Consider the following 21,457-nt stretch of genomic DNA (forward strand, 5'->3'; position numbering starts at 1 on the left):
ACAAGGGCACACTGATGCCTGTGCTGCACTGTCCACACTGCTGTTTTTTGCACACTAGTGTGAAGTTGTCTACCCATGCTGGGAATGACATCTCCCCGCTGCAGTGTAGATATATCCTTAGAAATTCTGAAACAGTGGAATGAGAGAACATTGTATGAGTTTGAATTGGACGCTAATATGGCAACTAAATGGACCCTGAGAGAGCCAATGGGGAGGCCTTGAAAGTTGAACTGGAGGATGCAATCCAGAATCTTGAAAACAGAAGCTTGTATTGGGCTGAAACCTTGGTTTGAAGCTCAGATGGAAAAATCAGAGGTTATGTAGTGAAGGAAGCTGTTGTCCTTGTCTCATTTGTTGCAGAAGCTGGAATGTGCATCGAGAATGAGGCAGGGGATGGTATGAGACATGGTTGTCTCAGGGTTAAGGCAACTGAACGCCATCCTGGAAAACTGGGTTCTATCCCTGCCTCTGCCCCAGAGTTCCTGTTCGATGCTGGACAAGTCCCTTAAGCCAGAACTCTCAGATGGCCATTAACTGTGTTTTCTCACTTTCTGGCTCCCCAGTGTGAGATACAAGGGGCTAGGTTTTTAGAAGGGCTGAACACTCACAACTGCAATTGAATTAAATTTGAGCTGTGTTTTGAAGATATGAAGTGCAATTAAATGCAAAATACAATGAACAATCAGGCCTTGGGTCTCAATTTGGCACCCAGAATTAGTGGACTCCTTTGATAATTTTGACTTTAAATCTGTGGCTCTGTTCCCCAGCTGTAAAATAGGGATAATACCACCACCTAAGACTGATATGGCGACCACCCGGTCCCAGCCAGCTGGGAAAAGGGGGAGGAGAAGACAACAACGACCTAATCTCACAGGGGTGCTGTGAAGATAAATTATTTAATATTTGTGAAGCACATGGGCCTGGATGCACAAACAGAGTTAGATGTTGACACAGACCATCATGGTGCTTAGTTTTTAGGCACCTAGAAAAATACTGTGATTCACAAAGCTTGAGTTAGGTGCTGAGGCTCCTATACAACACATGGGGAGAGAGAGGCACCTCACAGTGCAATTCACAGAAGCCAGTAGGCTAAGCAGGGAGCCGCCTAAGCTACTGGGTGGGAGATGGTGACCAGAGAGTGGAGTGCTAAGTGCTATTCCTCTCATGGAGATAGGTGGCTCCCTGCAGCCTGGACTTAGGTGTCTGTCTATGCTAGGAATTCTCAGGTGTGAGCCCTCTCCTGGAGTTAGGTGCCTATGGCACCTGAGGTGGAGAAGGGATTTGAACAGGGATCTGTCACATCTCAGGGGAGTGCTCAAACCATGGGGCTATGGGATATTCTGATGTGGGGACTCCCTCAATCTCTCCTGTTGAAGCTGTTGCACTGATTTAATCCTGAGGTCAAGTGTACCAAATGGGACCAGCACAATGAGACAAGGCAGCCAACCCAGCTCTGCCCAGCCTGATAGACATAGGCGCTGACTCCATGGATGCTCCGAGGCTGGAGCACCCAGGAAAAATATAGGGGGTGCTCAGCACCCACCAACAGCCCTGTTGATCAGCAACTCCCCATTCCCCCCCAGCACCTCCTGCCCACCGTGGATCAGCTGTTCAGCGGAAGGCAGGAGGTTCTGGGGGAGGGGGCGGAGCAAGGGCAGGAAGAGGTGGGCTGGGGAAGAGTGGGGGTGGGAAGAAGCATCTGCTGGGCATGCTTTATTGAAAGTAACCTGAAAGTGAGGCTTCACTAGAAAGGAAGAGTCCTCAAACATTTAAAGGGACAGGATGTCACACCAAGGTCTCTGTTTTCCAAACCCCAAACCTTGTTCAACACTATTTAATGTTGGAGAGTGACAGGGTCATATTAACACCTTTGACTCTTTGGGCCCTTTATTCCAGCTACATTAATACAACAGGGCTCAGGCATACACTTTTATCAAGTACTTGTGGCACCTTAGAGACTAAGGTGCCACAAGTACTCCTTTTCTTTTTGCGAATACAGACTAACACGGCTGCTACTCTGAAACTTTTATCAAGAACTTTAATCCACTCCTCTGTCCAGCAGTCCCGGTTTCTCCTGTCAAGAGTCACCTGCTAACATTGCTCCCTTTCTGATTGAACTCTGTATTCTTCAGCCACCCAGAAGCTTCCCCTCCGCACAGGTAGTAGACACTTTCAGTGAACACATCAGTTTTGGAACTGTATGGATCAAGCCCTTCCAAACTTCATTTATTTCAACTCACAGTTTATGGTTCTTCCAACTCCTGGCTATATTAAATATTGCAGTGTAATGATACCCTGAATTGTGGGACCTTTATCCTCTTCCTTATTCTTCATTCCCAGCTCTACTGGTAATGGTTAGTGGCGGGAGCTGGAGTGCCTTTTATCTGATCAGGGTGTATTACCATCACAAAGATGAGCATTGTCCCTAAGGCCTCCTTTCTCAAACAGTGCAGAACCCTGAATAGCTGCCCCATTGAAAGGGAAGATCCCTTTAGGACAGACAACTTTTGAGGGGATGGTAGAACAGTGAGCTTGGCTTTCTAAGTGCTTGGTTGTATAATTTAGCAGCTCTGGGATGAACAGTATGTGATTTGGTCAACACTGGCATAGTGAGGTGGGGTTGACTGAGTGCAGTCAGGGGTACAGATTGTTGTCTGTAGCAAAATGTGTTCAGCATGTGCTATGCTGCAGCCCAGGTTTGTGAGAGCAGGCAGAGTACAAACCTTTGCTATTGACAAACGCTGCTCACATAACCAGTAATTTCCTCAGGCGAATTTAACTGAAACATCAACTGCTAATCTGAGATATGAAGGAGTTTGTCAGAGCAAATACCTAAATATGAGAGTGCAATTAATTTGGCCTTCCGTTTCATAAGCTCCTGTCACCAAATTGAGTGGTGGTGCAGGATTTCTCTCGCTGAATATAACTCTTTGAATTGCTTGTTTAGAGAATTGCCTGTACCCATTCACTATGAAAGCAGGAAGCTACAAACAGGAATGAATAGGGATTTCTGGTTCTGCAATTTCTTATTGTTGTTGCTTTAATTTCCATTGCTGAGAATGCCCCTAGAGATTAGGAGGAAGCGTGCTTTAGTAGTACTGCCAGCCAGCCAAAATAACATTTAGTCCCTGGGGCTCTAGTCACTCCTTGGGTTCCACCGAGTAAGTTGTGTTATGTGCCCCTGTTGGCAGAAAATCTGGGACTAGTGCAAGTCACACACAACCCCCTTTGCTGAGAGACCAGGAGCCAGTTAGTGTCACCCAGAAAACGAGAGGGCAGCTGGAGAGGTTGTATGGATGAGGGCATCCAAAAAATGCACTGATTCAGCACATCCTCTGATCAAGCTTTGAAGATGAGTCTCCAAGAGAACCCAAGCCATGAATTAAAGCTGCTCACCCTCTGTGGAGCTCCCTGGGGAGTGCACTGGTACAAAACTTGTCTGCCCTTCCTTGAATGCCTCTGCAACGTCCCACTTGTGAGGTTTGTTACATGCTACTGATGAGCAGCCACTCGCACATTAAAAGGACATTTGGTGATTGTATTGCTCTCCAAATGCATAACCACATTGTGCTCCCTCTCTGCACTTACCATCACTGCTGACCTCTTCCTCAGCATGTATGCGCCACTCCACATCCTCTGACTCCAGCAAGTCTCCTTGTGATATCTCTATGATCTGCAGTTTCCGCAGACTCACCAGGTCTATCTCTCTTAACCCTGTTTCCAGTTGTTTCACCATGTCCTTGCCTGGCTGACTAGTCAAAACTGTAATCTGAAACAGAAGGCACAGATCTAATGCAGTAGCTACCTCCAACTGCCAGGACTGCCAGAGGTATCATGCCCAGATGCTGTTTTAGCAGAATACAGTAACTAGGGAAGCCCCTCTAGTGGGGCTTCTAGAACAGCCCCCCACCCACATGCAAGAGCAGATGCAGAAGCATTTGGTAAGATTTGGTTTAATGTAAACCAACCTGAACTGGATTTGGGAATTGTAATATTATTATTATTGCCACCATGCGTGCAGGGAGCCCAAAGAGGCCCATGTGACACCATGGCAAGGTGTGGTGCAGGGATCACTATAATTAAGTGCTGATGTAACCTTGTTTTGCAAAATGGCACGGTTGCCAATTCTTGTGCTTTGATTGTGAGTCGGTGGGAGTTGGTGTATTTCCTAAACATCAACTCCTGAAGTCAGGTGATTACATAAACATCTCTGCTTTCACTTAAAAAAAATCCAGTACTCCTAGTTGTGGAGAAAAGCTTGAAAATGTTATGTGAGTGTACCCTGAAAAGTCAAAAATACAGAAGATATACAGAAAGAGCTCAACAATTATTACTTTAAAAGGATATTTAAGGCAATCTCGGTTTTTGTGGAGCCTGACTCATGATTTTGGAACGGCTGGAATTGTCAGTACTAAAATGGTTTCTATATTAAGTTACTGTCCCTTTGTGATGGGGTATGCAAACCCCAAACTGGGGCCAGACAAGGTTGAAGGACAGTACTGGGCTCAGGGAGCCCTGCCAAGCATGCTTTAGCTGGAGACCGGGTTGAAAAGGGAGCAGCCTAGCTCAGAGGGAAGGCTGGGAAGAGGACAGACCTACCCTGAAGGCTCCTGACAAAGGGTCTTGAGAAGCCTCCTTGAGGGAACAGGACTCTATGCTGAGCTGGGTTGGGGCTGATGGTTTGGTTTCTTTTGTCTCATCTGGGACCAGAGGCTGAGGGAGGGAAGGAAGTAGTGGTAGGAAGTGATCCAGGTAGGGTAACTCAAAGGGCCCCTTCAGAGCCCAAATGCTGCTGATCCTTATAGGGCCCAGGGTTGGAGCCTGGTGGAGTGGGTGAGCCTGGTCTTCCCTACCCTCCCTCCCACCCACCCACCACTGGGTGGGCATTAATCACTAGGCTGCCTAGCCCACCAAGGACCCTCTTACACCCTTTAAGTGGAGCTGCTTCCTAGGAGTGGGAAGGAGTTCAGAGACATTCCATGGCATTTAGGGGCAGCAAGTCAACTGGCAGCAAGGAGCAGTTGCCAGGTGCTCTTGGGAAAGAGCTGAGTTGATTTACCCCCCTGCCCTTTGTTCCAGCTGCTGCTGCCACTTCCCAGAGGAAACAGATGGGTAAAGGCCAGTGCTGTGCTGCCAGAACATGAGCAAAGGGCTCCTCAAATGCTTTCTGGCAGGGGGTTGTGCAGGGAGCAGCTCCGCTCTGGTGGGTGGAGCATGTCCAGTTGGTGACTCGGTCCTGTGATGGGGTGTCCACCCCACACTCCCTCTGAAGGGGTTAATGGCAGCCAGGTGGGCCAATTAATCTATTAGACTGAGAGGAAAGCCCTAACTAGGAGAAGCTCACCTGTGTGAGAACAGGCAGGGCTTCTATAAAGCCACAGAGCTGATAGCAGAAAAGGGGCTACAGAGAAGGAGTCTGCTTTCACTCCCTGGGAGAAGGGAGGTGTGTTTGGGGGCTATAGAGAGAAGTAGCCTGTGGTTTTTCCCTGGGAAGAGGGAGTAGAGAGGCTGAAAAACCCTAGATAAGGGGTGGTGCCAGGGTAGGAAGCAGCCCAGCAGCTAGGTTGGAGACTGAACAGATCTTGGCTGCATGTTGTAGGGTCCCTGGGCTGGAACCCAGGAACAAACTATCCTAATGTGCAGAAAGAACAGTAAATATGGCAGGCAACCAGCTTGGCTTAACAGAGAAATCTTCAGTGAGCTTAAACCCAAAAAGGAGGCTTACAAGAAGTGGAAACTTGGACAGATGACTAGAGAGGAGTATAAAAATATTGCTTGAGCATGCAGGGGTGTAATCAGGAAGGCCAAAGCACAATTGGAGTTGCAGCTAGCAAGGCATGTGAAAGGTAACAAGAAGGGTTTCTACAGGTATGTTGGCAACAAGAAAAAGGTCAGGGAAAGTGTGAGACCCTTACTGAATGGGGGAGGCACTAGTGACACTGGGTAGCACAGTATGGGGAGGAGGTAAGCTACCCTCAGTAGCGAAAGAACAGATTAAGGACTATTTAGAAAATCTGGACATGCACAAGTATTGGGTCTGGATCTAATGCATTCAAGGTTGCTGAGGAAGTTGGCTGATGTGACTGAAGAGCCATTGGCCGTTATCTTTGAAAACTTGTGGCGATTGGAGGCGGTCCCGGACGATTGACTGGAGTACAGTCATGGATGGTTATAAACTGTTCAGGAAGGACAGGCAGGGCAGAAAAGGTGGGGGAGTAGCACTGTATGTAAGGGAGCAGTATGACTGCTCAGAGCTCCGGTACGAAACTGTGGTAAAACCTGAGTGTCTCTGGATTAAGTTTAGAAGTGTGTGCAACAAGAGTGATGTAGTGGTGGGAGTCTGCTATAGACCACCGGACCAGGGGGATGAGGTGGATGAGGCTTTCTTCCGGCAACTCACGGAAGCTACTAGATCGCATGCCCTGATTCTCATGGGTGACTTTAATTTTCCTGATATCTGCTGGGAGAGCAATACAGCGGTGCATAGACAATCCAGGAAGTTTTTGGAAAGCGTAGGGGACAATTTCCTGGCGCAAGTGCTAGGGGAGCCAACTAGGGGGGGCGCTTTTCTTGACCTGCTGCTCACAAACCGGGTAGAATTAGTGGGGGAAGCAAAAGTGGATGGGAATCTGGGAGGCAGTGACCATGAGTTGGTTGAGTTCAGGATCCTGACGCAGGGAAGAAAGGTAAGCAGCAGGATACGGACCCTGGACTTCAGGAAAGCAGACTTCGACTCCCTCAGGGAACAGATGGCCAGGATCCCCTGGGGGACTAACATGAAGGGGAAGGGAGTCCAGGAGAGCTGGCTGTATTTCAAGGAATCCCTGTTGAGGTTACAGGGACAAACCATCCCGATGAGTCGAAAGAATAGTAAACATGGCAAGCGACCAGCTTGGCTTAATGGTGAAATCCTAGCGGATCTTAAACATAAAAAAGAAGCTTACAAGAAGTGGAAGGTTGGACATATGACCAGGGAAGAGTATAAAAATATTGCTCGGGCATGTAGGAAAGATATAAGGAGGGCCAAATCGCACCTGGAGCTGCAGCTAGCAAGAGATGTCAAGAGTAACAAGAAGGGTTTCTTCAGGTATGTTGGCAACAAGAAGAAAGCCAAGGAAAGTGTGGGCCCCTTACTGAATGAGGGAGGCAACCTAGTGACAGAGGATGTGGAAAAAGCTAATGTACTCAATGCTTTTTTTGCCTCTGTTTTCACTAACAAGGTCAGCTCCCAGACTGCTGCGCTGGGCATCACAGAATGGGGAAGAGATGGCCAGCCCTCTGTGGAGATAGAGGTGGTTAGGGACTATTTAGAAAAGCTGGACGTGCACAAGTCCATGGGGCCGGACGAGTTACATCCGAGAGTGCTGAAGGAATTGGCAGATGTGATTGCAGAGCCCTTGGCCATTATCTTTGAAAACTCGTGGCGAACGGGGGAAGTCCCGGATGACTGGAAAAAGGCTAATGTAGTGCCAATCTTTTAAAAAAGGGAAGAAGGAGGATCCTGGGAACTACAGGCCAGTCAGCCTCACCTCAGTCCCTGGAAAAATCATGGAGCAGGTCCTCAAAGAATCAATCCTGAAGCACTTACATGAGAGGAAAGTGATCAGGAACAGTCAGCATGGATTCACCAAGGGAAGGTCATGCCTGACTAATCTAATCGCCTTTTATGATGAGATTACTGGTTCTGTGGATGAAGGGAAAGCAGTGGATGTATTGTTTCTTGACTTTAGCAAAGCTTTTGACACGGTCTCCCACAGTATTCTTGTCAGCAAGTTAAGGAAGTATGGGCTAGATGAATGCACTATAAGGTGGGTAGAAAGCTGGCTAGATTGTCGGGCTCAACGGGTAGTGATCAATGGCTCCATGTCTAGTTGGCAGCCGGTGTCAAGTGGAGTGCCCCAGGGGTCGGTCCTGGGGCCGGTTTTGTTCAATATCTTCATAAATGATCTGGAGGATGGTGTGGATTGCACTCTCAGCAAATTTGCAGATGATACTAAACTGGGAGGAGTGGTAGATACGCTGGAGGGGAGGGATAGGATACAGAAGGACCGAGACAAATTGGAGGATTGGGCCAAAAGAAATCTGATGAGGTTCAATAAGGATAAGTGCAGGGTCCTGCACTTAGGATGGAAGAATCCAATGCACCGCTACAGACTAGGGACCGAATGGCTAGGCAGCAGTTCTGCGGAAAAGGACCTAGGGGTGACAGTGGACGAGAAGCTGGATATGAGTCAACAGTGTGCCCTTGTTGCCAAGAAGGCCAATGGCATTTTGGGATGTATAAGTAGGGGCATAGCCAGCAGATCGAGGGATGTGATCGTTCCCCTCTATTCGACACTGGTGAGGCCTCATCTGGAGTACTGTGTCCAGTTTTGGGCCCCACACTACAAGAAGGATATGGATAAATTGGAGAGAGTCCAGCGAAGGGCAACAAAAATGATTAGGGGTCTAGAGCACATGACTTATGAAGAGAGGCTGAGGGAGCTGGGATTGTTTAGTCTGCAGAAGAGAAGAATGAGGGGGGATTTGATAGCTGCTTTCAACTACCTGAAAGGGGGTTCCAAAGAGGATGGCTCTAGACTGTTCTCAATGGTAGCAGATGACAGAACGAGGAGTAATGGTCTCAAGTTGCAATGGGGGAGGTTTAGATTGGATATTAGGAAAAACTTTTTCACTAAGAGGGTGGTGAAACACTGGAATGCGTTACCTAGGGAGGTGGTAGAATCTCCTTCCTTAGAGGTTTTTAAGGTCAGGCTTGACAAAGCCCTGGCTGGGATGATTTAACTGGGAATTGGTCCTGCTTCGAGCAGGGGGTTGGACTAGATGACCTTCTGGGGTCCCTTCCAACCCTGATATTCTATGATTCTATGATTCTATGATTGGAAAAAGGCAAATATAGTGCCCATTTTTTAAAAAGGGAAGAAGGAGAATCCAGGGAACTACAGACTGGTCAGCCTCACCTCAATCCCTGGAAAAATCATGAAGCTGGTCCTAAAGGAATCCATTTTGAAGCACTTGGAGGAGAGGAAGGTGATCAGGAACAGTCAACATGGATACACCCAGGGCAAGTCATGCCTGACCAACCTGATTGCCTTCTATGACGAGATAATTGGCTCTGTGGATGAGGGGAAAGTGGTGGATGTGATATATCTTGACTTTAGCAAAACTTTTGATACAGTCTCCCACAGTATTCTTGACAGCACGTTAAAAAAAGTATGGATTGGATGAATGGACTTTAGGTGGAGAGAAAGCTGGCTAGATTGTCGGGCTCAGGGGGTAGTGTTCAATAGCTCGATGTCTAGTTGGCAGCTGGTATCAAACAGAGTGCCCCGGGGTTGGTCCTGGGGCTGGTTTTGTTCAACATCTTCATTAATGATCTTGATGATGGGATGGATTGCACCCTCAGCAAGTTCGCAGATGACACTAAGCTGGGGGAAGAGGTAATATGCTGGAGGGTAGGGATAGGGTCCAGAGTGACCTAGACAAAGTGGAGGATTGGGCCAAAAGAAATCTGATGAGGGTCAACAAGGACAAGTGCAGAGTCCTGCACTTAGGAAGGAAGAATCCCATGCATGGCTACAGGCTGGGGACCGACTGGCTAAACGGCAGTTCTGCAGAAAAGGACCTAGGGATTACAGTGAATGAGAAGCTGGATATGAGTCCACAGTGTGCCCTTGTTGCCAAGAAGACTAACAGCATATTGGGCTGCATTAGTAGGAGCATTGACAGCAGATCAAGGGAAGTGATTATTCCCCTCTTTTCAGCACTGATGCCACATCTGCAGTATTGCATCCAGTTTTGAGCCCTCCACTACAGAAGGGATGTGGACAAATTGGAGAGTCCAGCAGAGGGCAACAAAAATTATTAGGGGGCTGGGGCACATGACTTACGAGGAGAGGCTGAGGGAACTGGGCTTATTTAGTCTGCAGAAGAGTGAGGAGGGATTTGATAGCAGCCTTCAACTACCTGAAGGGGGTTCCAAAGAGGATAGAGCTAGGCTGTTCTCAGTGGTGGCAGATGACCGAACAAGGAGCAATGGTCTCAAATTGCAGTGGGGGAGGTCTAGGTTGGCTATTAGGAAAAACTATTTCACTAGGAGGGTGGTGAAGCACTGGAGGTGGTGGACTGGAGGTCCTGGTGATGTCAAGGAATTATGACGTGATTGGAATAACAGAGACTTGGTGGGATAACTCACATGACTGGAGTACAGTCATGGATGGTTATAAACTGTTCAGGAAGGACAGGCAGGGCAGGAAAGGTGGGGGAGTAGCACTGTATGTAAGGGAGCAGTATGAATGCTCAGAGCTCCGGTACGAAACTGCAGAAAAGCTGAGTGTCTATGGATTAGGTTTAGAAGTGTGAGCAACAAGAGTGATGTAATGGTGGGAGTCTGCTATAGACCACCGGACGAGGTGGATGAGGCTTTCTTCCAGCAACTCGCAGAAGCTACTAGATCGCACGCCCTGGTTCTCATGGGTGACTTTAATTTTCCTGATATCTGCTGGGAGAGCAATACAGCAGTGCATAGACAATCCAGGAAGTTTTTGGAAAGCGTAGGGGACAATTTCCTGGTGCAAGTGCTAGAGGAGCCAACTAGGGGGGGAGCTTTTCTTGACCTGCTGCTCACAAACCGGGAAGAATTAGTGGGGGAAGCAAAAGTGGATGGGAATCTGGGGGGCAGTGACCATGAGTTGGTTGAGTTCAGGATCCTGACGCAGGGAAGAAAGGTTCGCACCAGGATACGGACCCTGGACTTCAGGAAAGCAGACTTCGACTCCTTCAGGGAACGGATGGGTAGGATCCCCTGGGGGACTAACATGAAGGGGAAAGGAGTCCAGGAGAGCTGGCTGTATTTCAAGGAATCCCTGTTGAGGTTACAGGGACAAACCATCCCGATGAGTCGAAAGAATAGTAAATATGGCAGGCGACCAGCTTGGCTTAACGGTGAAATCCTAGCGGATCTTAAACATAAAAAAGAAGCTTACAAGAAGTGGAAGGTTGGACATATGACCAGGGATGAGTATAAAAATATTGCTCGGGCATGTAGGAATGAAATCAGGAGGGCCAAATCGCACCTGGAGCTGCAGCTAGCAAAAGATGTCAAGAGTAACAAGAAGGGTTTCTTCAGGTATGTTGGCAACAAGAAGAAAGCCAAGGAAAGTGTGGGCCCCTTACTGAATGAGGGAGGCAACCTAGTGACAGAGGATGTGGAAAAAGCTACTGTACTCGATGCTTTTTTTGCCTCTGTCTTCACGAACAAGGTCAGCTCCCAGACTGCTGCGCTGGGCATCACAACATGGGGAGTAGATGGCCAGCCCTCAGTGGAGAAAGAGGTGGTTAGGGACTATTTAGAAAAGCTGGACATGCACAAGTCCATGGGGCCGGATGAATTGCATCCGAGAGTGCTAAAGGAATTGGCAGATGTGATTGCAGAGCCATTGGCCATTATCTTTGAAAACTCGTGGCGAACGGGGGAAGTCCCAGATGACTGGAAAAAGGCTAATGTAGTGCCAATCTTTAAAAAAGGGAAGAAGGAGGATCCTGGGAACTACAGGCCAGTCAGCCTCACCTCAGTCCCCGGAAAAATCATGGAGCAGGTCCTCAAGGAATCAATCCTGAAGCACTTACACGAGAGGAAAGTGATCAGGAACAGTCAGCATGGATTCACCAAGGGTAGGTCATGCCTGACTAATCTAATCGCCTTCTATGATTACTGATTCTGTGGATGAAGGGAAAGCAGTGGATGTATTGTTTCTTGACTTTAGCAAAGCTTTTGACACAGTCTCCCACAGTATTCTTGTCAGCAAGTTAAAGTATGGGCTGGATGAATGCACTATAAGGTGGGTAGAAAGTTGGCTAGATTGTCGGGCTCAACGGGTAGTGATCAATGGCTCCATGTCTAGTTGGCAGCCGGTGTCAAGTGGAGTGCCCCAGGGGTCGGTCCTGGGGCCGGTTTTGTTCAATATCTTCATAAATGATCTGGAGGATGGTGTGGATTGCACTCTCAGCAAATTTGCGGATGATACTAAACTGGGAGGAGTGGTAGATACGCTGGAGGGGAGGGATAGGATAGAGAGGGACCTAGACAAATTGGAGGATTGGGCCAAAAGAAACCTGATGAGGTTCAATAAGGATAAGTGCAGGGTCCTGCACTTAGGACGGAAGAACCCAATGCCCCACTACAGACTAGGGACCGAATGGCTAGGCAGCAGTTCTGCGGAAAAGGACCTAGGGGTGACAGTGGACGAGAAGCTGGATATGAGTCAGCAGTGTGCCCTTGTTGCCAAGAAGGCCAATGGCATTTTGGGATGTATAAGTAGGGGCATAGAGAGCAGATCGAGGGACGTGATCGTTCCCCTCTATTCGACATTGGTGAGGCCTCATCTGGAGTACTGTGTCCAGTTTTGGGCCCCACACTACAAGAAGGACGTGGATAAATTGGAGAGAGTCCAGCGAAGGGCAACAAAAATGATTAGGGGTCTGGAACACATGACTTATGAGGAGAGGCTGAGGGAACTGGGAATGTTTAGTCTACGGAAGAGAAGAATGAGGGGGGATTTGATAGCTGCTTTCAACTACCTGAGAGGTGGTTCCAGAGAGGATGGTTCTAGACTATTCTCAGTGGTAGAAGAGGACAGGACAAGGATTAATGGTCTCAAGTTGCAGTGGGGGAGGTTTAGGTTGGATATTAGGAAAAACTTTTTCACTAGGAGGGTGGTGAAACACTGGAATGCGTTACCCAGGGAGGTGGTGGAATCTCCTTCCTTAGAAGTTTTTAAGGTCAGGCTTGACAAAGCCCTGGCTGGGATGATTTAGTTGGGGATTGGTCCTGCTTTGAGCAAGGGTTTGGACTAGATGACCTCCTGAGGTCTCTTCCAACCTTAATCTTCTATGATTCTATGAACCCGCAGTAGAGGGTGGGCCTGGGTTCCTGCACCAGCCACTGAAGAAGTGGTACTTGAGGCAGTGAAGGGGAAGACTGCTGAAGGAAAGACTGATATACCCTGGAAGAGGGGAACACTGAGTGACCTGGCCAGAAGGCTGAGTCATGAAGAGAATGCTGTGGGTTCTGGGATGAGAGAGGAGATGCAGACCTTAGAGAGAAGGTATAATGGCATGCACCCATGGGAAGGGGTGTTGGCCTTGAGAGCTAATCCTTATAGTGAGCAGGAGGAGGCTCTAGCCACGTGGTGAGTGGTGGACCCCATCACAAGTCCCTTTTGGTTCTCAAGTGGGTAGGCCTCCCCTAGCAAATAGTGATTCTCTCCCTTCCCCTCCCCTCTCAAAGGATTATGGATATATCTGGATGGACTTTTATGAGGATACAAAGTCCATCCCTCTGGCCCCAGTCCATCTCACTATTTGAGATCCATGCTCCAACCCATGGAGCCGCTAGAGCTTTTTCAGTAGAAAATTTTGTTGCCATTGGCAAAACTACCTGTTTTTCACTAGCCTTGTTCTTGGAAACAGATTAATTGTTTTTGTTCTAATGTTTAAAAAAAAAAACCAACCCGAGGCAGAGCTGAAACTTAGTCTATTTCAGCCCAAACAGTTAGTTTGCCAAACTGAGAAAAAATTAAAAGTTAGGTTATAATGGAAGGTATATATGCAACTATAACCCACACACTTCCTGAGCGGCGGCCAGTACATCCCTTGGCCTGCACTGCTTCCAGCAGCTCCCATTGGCCTGGAGCAGCGAACCGCAGCCACTGGGAGCTGCGATCTGCTGAACCTGCGGATGCGGCAGGTAAACAAACAGGCCAGGCCTGCCAGAGGCTTTTCCCGCACAAGTGGCGAAACAAGTTTGGGAACCACTGCAGGAGAGGCTCCTGCATTTAGCTTCTGAGGTTCAATCCCACGCGCTGACAACCGGGGTTTGTTGGCAAAAAGAAAAGGAGTACTTGTGGCACCTTAGAGACTAACCAGTTTATTTGAGCATGAGCTTTCGTGAGCTACAGCTCACTTCATCGGATGCATCGCTTCTATTGATGTCTAAAAATACAAGCTTAACTTTTCATGTGAATAGTGATTTTTTGGGTGTTAACTTGAGATACCTTAAAAATAGAGCGCTCTTTAATCTAGAAGAAAAAGGCAGTACAAGATCAAATCCCTAGAAGCTGAAGCTAGGAAAATTCAGAGTAGAAATAAAGTTAAATTGAACAGTGAGGGGAATTAACTATTAGAACAATTTGTGTTGGGGTCTGGTGGATTCCTCATCACATGAGGTGTTTAAACCAACCCTGGATATCTTTCTAAATGTGGGTTTGAAGCAGGAATCACTTGATGAAATCAAGTCCATGGTCTGTTATGCAAGAAGTCAGAGAAGAGATCCCTTCTGGTTTTATAATCTCTGAATTTATGAAAAAGAACCTGATTTTCAGAAGTACTGAGCACGTGCCCTCTGAAAATTAGGTCTTTTTAGGATGTCTCAAGTTGGGTATTCAAAAACTGAGACAGTCAATAATTACTTTTGAAAACTTAGGCCACTGTCTTTTTACAGTCTTATACACATGGATAGCTTTTTGTACTATGGTGTATACCAGAAAAACAGAAACCAGAAATCCTCTGTGAAAATTGCACAGTAATGTGTGCTTGCACAACACACTGTGGACTAATTTTAACAAACCAGAGGAACAGGGAAAATCTAGTGGAATATATGCCACCTACAGCTGTAGATCATTTAATATTGTAGTTAACTGTCCCATTCCCTCAGCTGCAGCAATGGAAGATTGTGCTGTGCATGTATTTGCAGTTAAATTAATTAGAGAAGGTAATTGTCATTCCCTGAATTACACCTACTCTATATTGCCCTCCAACACTGAAAGAAACACCCCAAATCAGAATCACAATGAGCAGAAATTAAAACCCATCACTTATTCCCCTCCCCCCCCCACAAATCCCCCTATCCTCTCATCACCAAATGGGGGTGGGTGGGAAAGTAGGAGGGGGAAGAAAGTAAAATTATGTAAGAATGAAAAACAACCTACACATCTGCATCCAAGGATAGAAAAAATGTATCTTTTATGGCATTATTAGAGAAATAATATTTACAATGCCATTATATAAATCAATGGGATAGCCTCTCCTTGGATCACGTGTTCAGTTCTGGTGACTGCATCTCAAAAATAATATAACAGAAATAGAAGGGATTCAGAGATGGGAATTACATTTAGATGCTTCAACAATCTTCCATATAGTGAGAGAGTGAAAAGACTGGAGCTGTTTACTTTAGAGAGGCAATGAATAAGAGGGGACACAATAGATGCCAAATGGTAGAGGATCTGTGTTTGGGTGCATGGGACAAGGAGGCCTACAGAAGTCTCAAGCTGCTGCTGAGAGAATGAAATGCTGACTATAAAGTTTCTCTGTTTTCCAAATACTGATCCTATTTGCTTTTTGTACTGAAAATTGATTTAAAGATTGTGCTAAGATAATGATCTTTTTGTAGGCTTTTCCTTCTTTGCTACTGTGCCAACTAATCCCACAATAAAATGCTTTTCCATTTGAATTGGTGTTTTAATGAACTGTGGACATACTTTAAGCCACAACTAGGATCTTTGCACAAATGTTCCATTGATGCAAGTGGAAATTCCATCCAGGGAATATAGGCAGAACATGACCCTAGAATGTAAGTGTAGGCTGGCAATGAAGACATATCAAAAAGTATCTTGTTTGCAGCTACACATAATGTGTTTCACTATGATTTCATAAGAAATAAAATCAACTTTAAATAATATCTAGACTTGGATGCCTGGAGATTAACAGTGTACAAAATGGGAAGTTAAAATAATCAGCTAATGCTTGTCATCAAGTTGACTTCCCTCTCACAGCTAGGGCCATATTCCATGAGCGTATTGAATCTGTATGTGGCATGAGATCTTGGGCATCCTGCAGAGCAAGCTATGGGATTCCTCTTTTTTGGAATTGTTTTATGCTACTTACTTCCTCCCATGATGCTTAGATACCACAGTGACTGACACCTGAAATAGACAGACAGACTGCTCTTAATGGTTATTACTATCTCCCCAGCACTCAACTTGCCTCAACAGAACTGTTCACTGAGCCTCCTGCTAGCATATGTCTGGTGTACTGTTTAAACTGCTGGAGCCCATCCTGCACAGCCTGCATCACTCTGTCTCCCTTTTGTTGGAAAGAGCCTTCTCTTGGTAAGGAGCGAAGTTCTGAAATGCAGGTCTGAAGCCGAGGAAAGCTCCCTTTTACTTGCTGCAAAACAGTTTTCAATGAAATTAAAGAGAAGACATTTAAAATGCAATATCAATTATTTTTCACACAATGCAGTTTGGTTGTAGAACACATTGCCCCGAGGTTACAGGGTTTAAAAAGGATTGGACAGTGATATGGATCACAAGACTATCCAAAGTTGTTATTGTAAAGATTTTCAAAAGTGGTGTAGCCTGGGGATAGGTAGAGTTTTGGGAGGACTATAAACCCTCTTGCTTCAGGACATGAGTCAATTAGGGGCTGGGAGGAAGTTTTTTTTGTTTTGTTTTTTCCTCTGTGGGCAGGTTATCCCATGGCTAACTGACTCCTGTGGAATTTCCTGAGCCTTCCTTGGAGGCAGCTGGTAGTGGCTATTGTTGCAAACAGGATAGTGGACTAGATAGGCCACTTGTCTAAATCAGTCTGTCAATCCATATAGCTCCAGAGGCACAAATCACTACCGCAGCTGCATCCCACTACAACTGCTTGTGTTTTGTCTCACGTATGGGTGTGTAGCAGGGCAGTTACCTGCTCTGGTGGAAAAAGCTAGGCTGATTAGGGAAGCAGCCACACCTGGGACCATGCCCAATCAGGCCGCAGCTGGCCCTATAAAAGGGCTGTGAGCCGGGATCTGAGTCAGTCTCTGTCCAGCCTTGGAGGGATAGGGGATACCTGATGCAGAGCAGGCCTGGGGAAAGACAAGAGGAGCTGGGGAGCTCTGGCCTCAGGTAATGCCAAAGCAGGTACTGGGGCTACAGAGGTATAGCCTGAGGATAGGTAGAGGCAGCTGGTCCAACCCCCTTGCCAATGATGAGTGGCCATTTCAGACTGCAGTTTGCCCCAGTGAGAAGGGGGCTAGATGATGACTGGCAGTAGCCACTGAGGCAAGGTGGGCTTAGGGGGATGGTGTTCCCCTGGGAGGGGAGACCCAGAGTGTGGGGGTACTGCTGTGGCAGAACTCTGAGGTAAAGGGCACTGGGGTCCGGGAGGGACACAGGGGGCCTGAGGCAGTTGAGACACTGGCCAGGCAGAAGGTGCTCTGGGGCTGGAAAAAAGCTAATTCCCAGATGACCAGCAGGAGGCACTGAACTGGTGAGTGCACGATCTTGCTACAGGGCAATATATAAAGGATATGATGCTTTATATGTTTCACAGCCTTCCCCAGCCTATTATACATACTGCCCATGTTCAAGGTTATCTAACACATGAACCCAATCGTGACTTTTCCCTAATGTAGACAGAAGCTAAAAACTTTTGCCTTGATATAGCTGGTTGAAGTGAATCCTAGTAGGGAGTCCTAGAGTTTGTGGAATGTCTAGAGTAGCATTTACAAATAAGTCAATTAAACTACAATAGGAACAAAGTCTCTACTGTAGACATACCCAGTGAGTGAATTGTAGTAAAATCTGGCCCACAGTATGTCTAAATTGCTGCTAAATGTACATTGAGGGGGCCAGCAAAAGTTATTTACATCAGTTTAAACTCCTAGACTAACTTTTGAATTTGGCCTTCAGTCTCCATTTGCCCACGGAACCAAATTGTGATCTGTTTTGGAAGCCACTGTGGAGTCAGGCACAATCATAGGACTGGAAGGGACCTCGAGAGGTCATCTAGTCCAGTCCCCTGCACTCATGGCAGGACTGAGTATTATCTAAACCAATAACAAAGTGCTTCTCCAGTCTTCTGCAGCTAAAGACCATTAACATTAAATGTAGAGCTAGCTTCTAATGCTACTCAGTGTGAATAATGGTACTCACTACTCAGTCTGGGGAGTCTCCACTAATGTCAGTGGGGTTCCTTGAGGAGCGTGATGCTGCTCAGTATCGGTAAACGTCAGACTCTGGACCTAAATAACACTTCACATTTTGGCAGAAAAAATTCCTTCTGCACAGACCAAGTGGGTTTTTACTAAATCGCACATTTAAGAGGGAGATCCAGGAATCTGGAGAGTCCCAGTAAGCCTCTGCAGGCCCCAGTTTGAGGAAACTCAGTTAAAATTTTTTTTTTTTTTTTGAACCTCTGCTTTGTTAAAAACCAGGTCAAAGCTTTATGTGCTCACTCCAAAGACCTTCTCTTGTAAAGTAAATTATGTTAAACTGCAATTAATTTGCTAGGGGCTTTAATCTGTAATGTTGTGCAGCTTTGGGTTAGTGGGCCCAGACTAGTGAATACCTAGAACAAACACTGGATTAGTTCTTAATCCCAAAGCGCCAAATCAAACACAATACCATTGTATTTGTCCCCAATCTCCTTTTGGTCTTATTGGGAGACTTGAGTCTTTGACCTGCTTGGCACAATCATTTTCTAATTGGATTAAAGATGTTTATGTATGCACACTTCCACATTTAGTTTCATAATACCATATTTAAAGAGTACCCTATCCCAACACAGTACTTGCTTTCTAAATAAAGGAAACAGGGGAGGGGAGGAAAGCTAAATGGGGCAGAGGCAATAAAAAGAACCTGGAAGCTAACTGACTGCAAGTTAGATGGGAAGTTAGAACATAAGAATGGCCATACTGGTTCAGATCAATGGTCCATCTAGCCCACTATCTTGTCTCTAACAGTGGCCGATGTCCGATGCTTCAGAGGGAATGAACAGAACAGGGCAACTTTGAGTGATCCATCCCCTGTTGTCCAGTCTCAGTTTCTGGCAGTTGGAGACTTAAGGATATGGGGTTGTGTCCTTGTCCATCCTGGCTAATAGCCTGTCAAGGTTCCTCCCCCACTCTGAACTCCAGGGTACAGATGTGGGGACCTGCATGAAAACCCCCTAAGCTTATTTTTACCAGCTTAGGTTAAAACTTCCCCAAGGTACAAACTATTTTACCTTTTGCCCTTGAACTTTACTGCTGCCACCACCAAGAGTCTAACAGATATAACAGGGAAAGAGCCCACTTGGAAATGTCTTTCCCCCCAAAATCCTCCCCAAACCCTAGACCCCCTTTCCTGGGGAAGGCTTGATAAAAATCCTCACCAATTTGCAAAGGTGAACACAGACCCAAACCCTTGGATCTTAGGAACAATGAAAAAGCAATCAGGTTCTTAAAAGAAGAATTTTAATTGAAGAAAAAAAGTAAAAGAATCACCTCTGTAAAATCAGGATGATAAATACCTTCCAGGGTAATCAGATTCAAAACACAGAGAATCCTTTAGGCAAAACCTTATGTTATAAAAAGACACAAACAGGAATATACATTCCATTCAGCACAGCTATTTTATCAGCCATTTAAACAAAACAGAATCTAACGCATATCTAGCTAGATTACTTACTAAGTTCTAAGACTCCATTCCTTTTCTGTTCCCGGCAAAAGCATCACACAGAGAGAGCCTTTGTTTCCCCCCTCGCAGCTTTGAAAATATCTTGTCTCCTCACTGGTCATTTTGGTCAGGTGCCAGCGAGGTTATCCTAGCTTCTTTCACCTGTTAAGGGTTTTTCCTCTGGCCAGGAGGGATTTTAAAGGTGGTTTACCCTTCCCTTTATATTTATGACACGCCCCCCCAAATCACAGAGAGCCAGCTTTTCACCCTGTGATTTCTTCCTGGAGCTCTAGGAGAAACAGAGTTAAGAAGACACTTGGTAGTGTATTTAGAGGTGCATGTATATAAAGACTAACAATATTTTCCACATCTCAAGGATGATTTTAACCAGTTGATTCTGGGAAACTTTCACGGGAGAGTGCATCAGCCACTTTGTTAGAAGCTTCCGAAATGTGTTGGATGTCGAAATCAAAATCTTGGAGAGCTAAACTCCACCGAATAAGTTTTTTATTTCCTGTGGCGGTATGAAGCCACTGCAGCACAGCATGGTCGGTTTGCAGGTGGAAACGCCGTCCCCAAACATATGGGCGTAGCTTTTCCAGAGCGTAGACAATGGCGTAACATTATTTTTCACTGACTGACCAGTTGCTTTCCCTCTCAGACAGCTTCTTGCTGAGAAACACTACAGGGTGGAATTCTTGATCCGGTCCTCCCTGCATTAAAACTGCTCCCACACCACGCTCGGACGCATCTGTGGTTACTAGGAACGGTTTGTCAAAGTCTGGGGCCCTTAGTACAGGGTCAGACATGAGTGTCTCGTTTAAGCTGGTTAAAAGCCTTCTGACACTCTTTGGTCCACTGAATGGCATTTGGCTGTTTCTTTTTAGTTAGGTCTGTCAGTGGGGCGGCGATTTGACTGTATTGCGGTACAAATCGCCTGTAATAACCGGCCAAGCCTAAGAAGGATTGAACCTGTTTCTTTGACTTTGGGACAGGCCACTTTTGGATAGCATCCACTTTGGCCTGTCGGGGGTTGATAGTTCCTTGACCCACCTGGTGTCCAAGGTAAGTCACTCTGTTGAGGCCTATTTGACACTTCTTAGCCTTAATAGTTAGTCCTGCCTCCCTTATGCGCTCGAAGACTTTTTGTAGATATTCCAGGTGTTTTCCCCAGGAATCCAAAAATATGGCCACATTGTCAAGGTAGGCGACTGCATATTCTCCTAATCCTGCTAGGAGACCACCTACAAGTCTTTGGAAGGTGGCAGGTGCATTCCGCAGCCCGAAAGGGAGTACATTAAATTCATACAGCCCAACATGGGTGGTGAAGGCTGACCTTTCCTTGGCAGATCCATCTAGCGGTACCTGCCAGTACCCCTTGGTTAAGTCCAAGGTAGAGATGAACTGGGCCTGTCCCAGTTCCTCTAATAGTTCATCTGTGCGTGGCATTGGATAGTTATCTGGGCGAGTTACAGCATTTAGCTTACAGTAGTCTATGCAGAAACGTATCTCCCCATCTGGTTTGGGAACTAGAACCACTGGAGATGCCCACGCACTGCCAGAGGGGTGGATTACACCCATCTGTAACATATCCTGGATCTCCCATTCTATAGCAGTTTTAGCTTGAGGAGACACCCGGTAAGGTTGGACTTTAATTGGGTGAGCATTACCTGTGTCAATGGAGTGGTATGCCCATTCAGTCAGTCCTGGAGTGGCTGAGAACGTCTGCGCGTAGCTAGTGCACAGCTCCTTGATCTGCTGTCGCTGCATATGCCCAAGGGTCATGGAGAGGTTCACCTATTCCACGCCATCATCACTTTTCCCTTCGTAGTAGACACCTTCAGGCCACTCAGCGTCATCTCCTCCCTGGGCTGTAAACTGACAAACCTTTAATTCTCTGGAGTAAAAGAGCTTTAGAGAATTAATATGGTACACCTTAGGCTTTCGGCTGGAGGTGGGGAATGCTATGAGATAAT

The 21,457-nt window shown here is 46.5% G+C and overlaps 1 protein-coding gene across 1 annotated transcript in view; it reads right to left on the bottom strand.

Annotated features, from left to right (window-relative positions):
* M1AP (meiosis 1 associated protein) overlaps positions 1 to 21,457 on the bottom strand; it is a 70,580-nt gene that overhangs the window by 30,751 nt on the left and 18,372 nt on the right. The window contains exons 2-3 of the mRNA XM_074952093.1: positions 16,042 to 16,224; positions 3,589 to 3,769 (exon numbers count right to left, since the gene is read on the bottom strand). Of these exons, the coding sequence (XP_074808194.1) occupies positions 3,589 to 3,769; positions 16,042 to 16,224 (364 nt within the window). The remainder of the gene's footprint in view (positions 1 to 3,588; positions 3,770 to 16,041; positions 16,225 to 21,457) is intronic.

The sequence above is a fragment of the Natator depressus genome, chromosome 4 (genome assembly GCF_965152275.1).
Source record: "Natator depressus isolate rNatDep1 chromosome 4, rNatDep2.hap1, whole genome shotgun sequence".
NCBI lineage: Eukaryota > Metazoa > Chordata > Testudines > Cheloniidae > Natator > Natator depressus.